This window comes from Leptonotus elevatus, chromosome 19, assembly GCF_054856555.1.
Source record: "Leptonotus elevatus isolate MCC_2025b chromosome 19, RoL_Lele_1.0, whole genome shotgun sequence".
Taxonomy (NCBI): domain Eukaryota; kingdom Metazoa; phylum Chordata; class Actinopteri; order Syngnathiformes; family Syngnathidae; genus Leptonotus; species Leptonotus elevatus.
The window spans coordinates 13,954,478-13,963,595 of record NC_141257.1 but is presented as its reverse complement, the minus strand read 5'-3'; the positions used below and the strand labels follow the sequence as shown (position 1 = coordinate 13,963,595).

Below are 9,118 nucleotides of genomic sequence, written 5' to 3'. Positions count from 1 at the left end.
TCCCTGAGAGATCCCACTGTTCGTTTATATTGAACTTTGTAGGCCAGTGACTCTGCCAGGCTCCCCTGCCTACTGCTGTAATATAGGAGCTGCTGGGGACCCGCACAGCCAGCAAGACCGAGCAAAATTGGCACTGTGGTTTTTACATTACTTTTTTTTCTCATACATTTAGGTGCGGCATTTGGTATGGTAGCTTGTGTGTATGCAACATGAACACTATACAATCACGTGTGTGTGTTTGTGTGCTGCTGGCAATTCTCCACTGTGTCTTCTCCAGCTCACACAGCCTCTGTCATAAACAGCCATAGCCTCTGGCAGGTGTTGCACTGCGATGCACAGCTCAGCCTTTCCCAAAGTGACACACAAACAGACGGAGATATGTGCACACTTGCACACACACGTACATGTCCAAAAACACACCAGTGGGAATCCCCACAGGTGAGCCTTAGAGGACGGCGTCAACACCTTGTTATTAAAATTCACAGACACCCACATGTGCACATACAAACAACGTGACAGCTGTTTAAGACATCTGTCAAAGGATCAAATTCTTACAGGTTGCAAGGATTGGTAATAAATTTTGTTTTGGTGATCAAATTATACTCTTGTAACTGTAAGCAAGTTGCCTTATGGGAAATCGGGGCAAAAGCACACTTGAGACGCTTGCTATCATCCTACAACTTAAAGAACGAGACGGAGTAGCTAACAAAAGCAGCTAGTGGGAGTTAGCCCAAGCCATAGACTGGATTGAGTGGCTAACATGAGCGGCTAGCGGGGGAAGCTAGTAAAAGCTTACGAGAGTGACAAGTGGCGGGAACCCGAATCACAAGACTCAGCGACGACCACCTGCAGTGTACTTGAGATGCTTGCGCTAGCATTTTGAAGCACGCGCACTACAATGACTCCGAGAGAACAAACTTCGCAAGCCTACCACCAATTTTTATTTGCCGTGAACGAACGAGCATTTTGGTGAGTGACGGCGACTTGGCAGCCGGCGAGAACCCCGGCAAGCGATTCCAAAAGACTGAGCGAGGCAGAGTTACCCTGAGTAGCTTAGAAGAGCGACTAGTGGGAGTTAGCCCGAGCCATAGGCTGGATTGAGTGGCTAACATGAGCAGCTAGCGGGAAAGCTAGGAAAAGTTGCAAGAGCAAAGCAGAGGGCGACAAGCGGCAGGAGCCTGACCACAGCAGCTGTGGAAGGTAAGCGGCGGTCGACCCATTCGGTCCAACATTAGCTACAAGCGCCACCAAGGCTAACTACTAAAGGGATGTGGATATGCTGATAAATCATAGATAGCTAAAAAAACAAAAAACAAAGACATAATCCCGCTAGTGTCTTGATTTATACTTATTTAATTATGTCTATCTACGATTAATCAGCATATCCATATCCCTTTACTACGTAGGGTATCTGTAGCAGGAAAATATAATTGCCACATACGGAAGATTATTAGGGCCAGTGTATAGAAAAAAAAAGGTTGGCAGGATTCTGACTTTATTCTCAGAATTCTGACCTTAAAGTGAGAATTCTGACTTTAATCTCAGAATTCCTACTTTCTGACTTCCGCCCCACAATTCATAGCTCTACGTCACAAAGTCAGAATTTTCACTTTAAAGTCAGAATTCTGAGATTAAAGTCTTTTTTTTTTTTAGCAAATTTTATGTATCTTATATATTACAGCAGTAGGCAGGGGAGTCTGGCAGAGTCACTGGCCTACGAAGTTCAATAAAAACGAACAGTGATATCTCTCGGGGACCTGCCAGCAACTTCTCCCCCACAACTCATAGCTCTACGTCACAAAGTCGAATTTCTGAGATTAAAGTCAGAATTCTCACGAATAAAATGAAACTTCTTAATCAGAATTCTGAGTTTTTTCTTTATTCTTCTCTAACTTGAAAGTCAGAATTCTGACTTTATTCTCAGAATTCTGACTTTCTGACTTCTCCCCCACAATTCATAGCTCTACGTCACAAAGTCAGAATTCTCACTTTAAAATCCGAATTCTGAGATTAAAGTCTGAATTCTCACAAATAAAATCAGAATTCTAAGTCAGAATTCTGACTTTATCTTTAATCTATTCTGGCCTTAAAGTCAGAATTCTGACTTTATTCTCAGTGATTAAAGTCAGAATTCTCACTTTAAAGTCAGAATTCTGAGAAGAAAGTGAGAATCCTGCCAACCCCCTTTATTTGGCCCTAATCCTCTTCCGAAGCATTGTCAATTTTGTACATTTTGTTTTCTTTGCTTTGGGATGTTTGACGCCACCCACACAGTGCCCTCCACTGTAGCGGGGTGGATGTGTAAGTAAGTGAGTAGAGAAAGAGTAGAAAAGTATCATTAAGACACAGCGAGACATACAGAATGTTATGAGAAAAATAGAAGAACGAAGACAGAGGAAAGAAAACAAACTTAGTTCCCCTTTTGGACATTGCACACAGCCAACGAGGTTAGTTTATTTTGAGTCTGTCAATACTTTTGTGTAAGTCAAATCTAAGTTGTCTTTATTTTCTTTATGCAAATTTTTATGTGTGTTTTACTCCAGTTTTCACAGTGGATTTATTGTTTGGCAAGAAGCAATAAATTCAGCAGTCAAAGAAAACCACTTGTGTCTGTGGCTATTTAGTGCAACTAAGTGAGCTATAATGGCGGCGAAACATGTTAGCCTCTTGTAAGGTGAGACACCAGTCATGTAATATTAACAATTAATAGACCTATATATATATATATATATATATATATATATATATATATATATATATATATATATATATATATGTTAATGTATGTTAATGTGATAGGATATTTTTTTGCATATAATTTAAATCAATAGTGTTTTTTTTTATTAAAGTAATTATTAGTTCACCACTAGATGGTGCTAAAGATTACACACTGTCATTTTAATAGAAATGTAGGGTTAGTTTACGACTCACATCTGAATTTTAACAGCTACATTAGGTCAATATCATGAGTAAGTTTTTACCATTTAAAAACTTTTTACCATTTAAACTGTTTTTTTTTTTAATGAATGAATTAATTATTACACACTACACCTTTAAGTCTAAATCGTGCATGCAAAACAAACAAATGTGTAATTTCTACAAATAATTTGCTCATCTTTATACATTTATTTAAATGATTTCAACATTTTGAGACTGAGTGCGGGCAAGGTAAAAAGAAAAAAATCTCAGCGTCGCTAACGCAGACTGGACAGATCATCTTGACAAAGCAGTGTGTTTATATCTTGTCCCTAAAAAGCAATTCATCTGTGACCCTATAGTGCTATTCTCTGTCCATGGCTGACAAGACAGCACTAAATGTTCAAGAGGAGGTAAGTGCCGGCAAGTCCTCTGACAATACAAGCATGGTTTCAGGCTCCTGCTCAGTGCAGCTCTTTTTCCTCTGAGGACATGAGAAGGTAGAGGAGTGGCACGTACAAGGAGTACAACTTGGGGTGGAGAGGTCAGCCAGTATGTGGCTGGCGAGTGTGGGGAATTATGAAAATGTGAGGCCCTCTGTGGGAAGATGTCATCTGCTTGCTTCAGTGAACTTTTGCATCTCTGCAAAGGCAATGGCGAACAGAGTGAGTTCAAATCCCTTGACACCCTTTACACAATAAGAATTTCAATGTTTAATGACAGAAACCGAACTGAGATGCATGCAGATGATTTACATTCATTACGGTATGGTGGCAAATATTTTTCCTTTCTCACGCAAATTAATTACATTTGTAGAAAAGTAAAGTTAAAGTATACTGGAATTAGACAAAGTGCAATTTCTGCAGAAATTGCGTGGGAATGCTGAAAAGATGAATGCTAGGATTTGAATGCATGTGCTTAAATCATTTGAGGGAAATTATAATCCATTTCCTGACATGATAGTCAGTTGGCATACATGTATATCACTTAGCATAACAGCCATGGATATATTTGCAATGTAATCGGAGGTGGGATTTGAACCTGCAACCTCCTGGTTACAATGCACTTTATCAATTGCGCCATCGAGCAGTATCAAAGAGCTGGTAATGATGATCAGTTGTATGTATGGAAGTGGGCGTGGAAAGTACTTAGAAAAACTTCAATGTTAGTCCTATTGAAAATGAATGGGGAAACGATTATATTTAACTTTAAATTGTGCAACTACTGTAAGTAATGTCGAATCAGACAATATATACCCCCGCGAGGCGGGAATTTTTTAAGGAAGTTGAAATTTGAATGGTGTAAATCGGAAGTATTATTTTGGTAGTTGTTTCACGGCAAAACAATTGTGGAGAATAAAAATCACGATAACACATGTGGGAATGTTTCTAGAATTCCCACAATTAAAGCAACATCACTTATTTAATTTTCTCAAAAATTCTTGTAACCGAGCACCGTATGGATGTCTTTTTTTCGTCTTTAAAATCCTTACTATTATGTGAGCATTCTTATTGTCATCGTGTGAAATTTAGTCTTATTAGCTTAATTCTGCAGTTGCAGGTCAGACCCAACGCAATGTTAGGCATTCCCACAATTATGATCTTTTCTCCTACAGTGGATATAAAAAGTCTAAAATGCCATGTGTGGTATACAACTACTCAATTGTAGTATTTTAGAGATCCTAAGAAAAAAAATAGCAGCTAAGACCATATGGTTGCATAAGTGTGCACACCCTCTTACAACATAAATACATACATAAATAAATAAAAAGTTAAAATACATTTCCAAAGCATCAAATGTCGAGTAATAGTATAGAGAACATATGACAGTGGCATTACCAAGAACTGAACATTTAGAAGGAAGCATAATCATAAACAAAACAACACATGCAAGACAGGCTACAATACACACTTGAAATCAAGTCTGCTTGCCGAGGTCTAAAAAAAAAAAGTTTTTACTTTTCAAAGATGAGATGCTCCTCCAGCCAACGCTGCGGCATGCTGCTACTGTATGTTCAGCAGCAACTCCGTTTTGAGCTTTAACACATTCCCCATATTGTCACTGCGCGTTTACATGCCATCTTACACTGAAAGTATCCTTCAACAGAAAGCCATTATGACACGCTATACCTGAAACTAATGTCATTATGACTATATGGAATTAATCAGAGTGAAACAGATCTGTATTTAGGATTTTGGCAGTTTTGACAGAGAGAAAACATTTTTATATATGTTGTAATCCTATCCTTACGTATATGTTTTCAAAGTTAACCTCATCAAGGAAGTCACAAAGCATGGCTCAGCTCGAGGCTCAGATCTCTGAGCGGTGGTGCATGTGACGGGGCAAAGGGACAGAAAATGTGTGGTGTGACATGACACCCCCACTCATCAGGAAGGGTGGATGAATGTGTGTCATGCCAGATTGGGAACAAAACAAAAATTGTGCACTGACGACAACATGACTGTGTTGCCATTTCATGACTAAAAAACGTCAAATTTCATTCAAGGCCACAGTTTCAAAATACAATCATTAAAGGTGCATTGTTGAGTTTAAAATGTTAAAGCTTTTTCAAGATCATGCATGCTCCACCAATGCTCAGGGGCACTGTTAAAAAAAAAAACCTAAAATAACAGAAGTTCAATGTTTATTTCATTGTATTTTACAACTTTTTCCAATATTTCTTAAAATATAATTAAATTTCCAAAATTAGACTAATTTTATATCCTGAATGTAAAATAACATAAAATCACTGTAACTGTGAAAACACACAATATTTCTGTTCTTTTACGACACCCAATTAAAAATACATATATTCATTGTTAAAATATGTACACAAATGAATCTTAATTTCACAAATATTTGTCTGTTATTTAAGGGAATAAACTGTAAAATGCCACATCAAAACTCTGGAAAAAGGGAGAAAAACATTTAAAATTAAATAATAAAAATAATAAAAATTAGTAAATTTGAAAACAATTTTTTTTTTTTATAAATTCTTTGTTAATTGACTTTTTCTTTAAAATTGAAAAAAAACTACAATTACTGTAATGTTGACATTGTATTAACATTCATTTTGAAAGGATATTTAATGAAATATAGGGAAAGGTGAACGCTTGAGAGGTTAAATAATATGCAAAGCAAAGAAGTGGACTTGAACTTAGGAATGCTGCCCTAGCACTACCAACTAAGTATGTGATGATTAAAATCAGAATGCTGCCAAACCTTTTTTCTCTCTCTTCACTGGCCCTAACCTCCTCCGTAGATTATTATCACTCATTTTGAGTTGTTTAAATTTATATATTTGCACCTTTTTGACTAATTTATTAAATCTTGTTTGCTCCAAAAGGGAATTTGCATAATTATAGTGTTTCAAATAATTGTATTTGTCTTAAACATGTTCTTGTTTTGTATAAAAAAATATATATAATTTGAATAATTGTGATTTAAATTATTACCAAAACAATTGGGATTTTTTTTTCTATAATCGAGCAGTCCTAGTTCAAAATAAAAATGCTACTCACCAGTGCTGTTCATACAACCTCAGTTTTTTTGCTTAACTTTATCTCCAATTGGCCAGATTTTCTTTGCTGCTTCAAATTCAACACATGGAAAAGTTTAGCTGAAATTACTGAAAAGTGTGCTGTCCACAACAAGCAGTGCTGATATAAGGTGGCCACTCTTCCAAAATCTCACCTTACCTTGAGCCACAAGCTTCTTCCATAACGAGACAGTTGCAATGTTTTTGCCCACTCCGTTTCTGCAGCGCTGCTTCTCTCTCTTGAGCGACGTCATCAACGAATCCACTTCATTCATCTTGTTGGTTTGCTATGGGGCAGATGCCACGGACTTCCGACTTCCGGGTTTTACACATCAGCGCCGTTTCCGGCCAATGCTGGTCGCGTTCCAACACTCGCACCTCCACCCCTGCGCCCCCCAACTCTCGGCTATCTGAAATGCTTTGGACACTTAGACACACTCGCATTTATTTATCATTTTATTTATTTTATATTATTTCACTGTATTTTTTGGCGCCCCAGCTGTTGGAAATTTAAAAAAAAAAAATTATGTTTTTTTTCTTTCTTTCAGTGTGAGTATAGAGAGCCTAACTTTTTAACTTCCCTCCACATTTTCTTGGGGGCGAGGAGGGGTGGAGCAGTAGAGGACGTCATGCTCGTCCCTGCGGACATGTAATGTTAGGTAGCGTACAAAAATGAAAGAAAAAAAACAAACAAGAAAAGGTCAGCTTTAAGCGTATTCCAAACACCAGCTCAGACTCCAAGAAAACTGGAAAAAAAAAAGTTTATTTGATCGCACATACTCGCACACGCACCATGCACGAGCTTGACACAGAAGCTGCAGTTACGTTCTTGGCCAGGGGTGGCAGTTGCAACTAAAAAAGTGACAAACTTCACAATGTAACTTTAAGTGTGTTTTACATTTTAAAACAAGATGCTCCAATACAATGTTATTTTTACCAAATAGGTTGGATAAGATTCCTGATCCACTTTAATGAAGATTTTTTCTCTTTTTTAATGGTTGAATTAATGTTCTAGGAAATATGTATTAATTCACTATATTTTCAGTTGGCATATTTGTTTTTGGTTTTTGACAGATAAGCAATGCAGAAGATTCAACTTTTTCGACGGGGCTAAGTAAAGCTGCGCAGCCTCCATGCTTGTCAGAAACAGATTGTTCCACACCTCTCCTTGTTCTGGATGAAGGCTTCTCACAGGTACGATATCTTGCCCTTGGTTCAGGAGCTGAAAATGAGAATCTCCAAATCAGGAGTCAGGGAGTCGTGTCGAAGCCTGACCCTGTATTCTCACCTCCTATCCAGCTGGACTTGTGAATGGTGGAGCTGTTCTATGTCTCAACTACGCTTTTCCATTATTCTTTCATCTGTTCTATTTATTACACCTTTATTTGTCGGCACTATGTAATGTATTTTTTCCCTTTTATTCTGTTCATGCCTTGTTCCTCCCAGAGTTACTGTTTAGACTAAAATAAGGAGCATTAGAGACAAAGGCAGAATACGTTACATAACGAATCCATATTTTTGCCCTTCAAGTATTTTTGCAAGCCTCCTGGTGTGCGACAGTTCATTTGTTTCAAAACAACAGTGAACCCCTAAAAAGTAGTGACGTGGGGGATATGCCGACCTGGAGGTGGGACTGAGGCTGGGAGGTGCTGAGTGGGCATTGGGAAAGCAGGTGACAGGTGGAAGAGAACCAGAGTTCGAGAGCATCTGGTGGTCCGAGGAGGAACAGCAGGGAACAGAAGCAGAAAGGAGCCTATAAAAAAAAAAAAGGGGAGGGGGCGTGGTTGTGGCAGCATGGGGTCAACGAGATGCTGCCTCCGCCTGTTTTTCGACAAGTAGAGGAGGAGAATGGAGGTGGTAAGGCCGAGTAAAGAATTAGTGGACCCTGCTGGTGTGCTGATCCATAGACTGATTGTGTGGTACTGCCTCAGGCTAAACGTGGCACCTTTGACAGTGTCGAGGTGCCACTATAGTGACGGCAAAAGATAGATGCTTCTGCTACATTGCACATCAAATGCTGGTGGCTGACTACATTCACGCTGAACTGAATCTATTGATTAGGATGGAATAACGTAAGGATGAAAATATTGCTCAAAATACACCCACAGAACCATTTCTTGGTCAGCCAAACAAAAAAACAAAAACATTTGAAGAAGTGTTTGGACCGAAGTTACAATTTATTGTGGGAATGCTGAAGTATTTTTATCCGCCACACTTTTTGGGCGTGAAACAACTCCCACATTTTACTTCGATTTACACCATTCAAATTTCAACTTGCTTCAAAAATTACCGCCTCCCGGGGTATATATCGTCTGATTCCACATTATGTATTTGTTTATTGAACATAACACAGCAACAGAAATGCTACAATTAAAATAAAAAAAATATTTAAAAGAAGAATAATTTTTTACATACACGGTCATCAATAAGCACAGCTTACAGTATTCACACAATTTAACGTTAAATATCAACTTTTCCAAATTCATTTTCAATTGGTCTGACATTCAACTTTTTGTACCACTTTCCACGCCCACTTCCATACATACAACTGATCATCATTGCCAGGCGTCTGATACTGCATGGTGGCGCAGTTGATAAAGTGCATTGTCCAGTAACCAGGAGGTTGCAGGTTTGAATCCCATGTATACCACCTATCATATCAAG

At 38.3% G+C, this 9,118-nt stretch overlaps 1 protein-coding gene across 1 annotated transcript; it reads left to right on the top strand.

The window, feature by feature from the left end:
- The first annotated feature begins 968 nt into the window (after positions 1–968).
- On the top strand, positions 969–8,191 carry LOC147158079 (uncharacterized). Its single transcript, XM_086063320.1, has 4 exons — positions 969–1,200; positions 3,279–3,329; positions 3,417–3,581; positions 7,529–8,191. The coding sequence occupies exons 2-4, from the start codon at positions 3,294–3,296 to the stop codon at positions 7,763–7,765; spliced, it is 438 nt and encodes a 145-aa protein (XP_085919446.1). The 5' UTR covers positions 969–1,200; positions 3,279–3,293; the 3' UTR covers positions 7,766–8,191.
- The last annotated feature ends 927 nt before the right edge of the window (positions 8,192–9,118 follow it).

What these genes read in the sequence shown, in the direction of transcription:
- LOC147158079 (XM_086063320.1), top strand. Translation starts at nt 3,294, where the DNA reads ATGGCTGACAAGACAGCACTAAATGTTCAAGAGGAG. An exon ending in CACTAAATGTTCAAGAGGAG is followed by an intron (nt 3,330 to 3,416) that starts GTAAGTGCCGGC and finishes GGACATGAGAAG; the next exon opens with GTAGAGGAGTGGCACGTACA. An exon ending in CAAAGGCAATGGCGAACAGA is followed by an intron (nt 3,582 to 7,528) that starts GTGAGTTCAAAT and finishes GGTTTTTGACAG; the next exon opens with ATAAGCAATGCAGAAGATTC.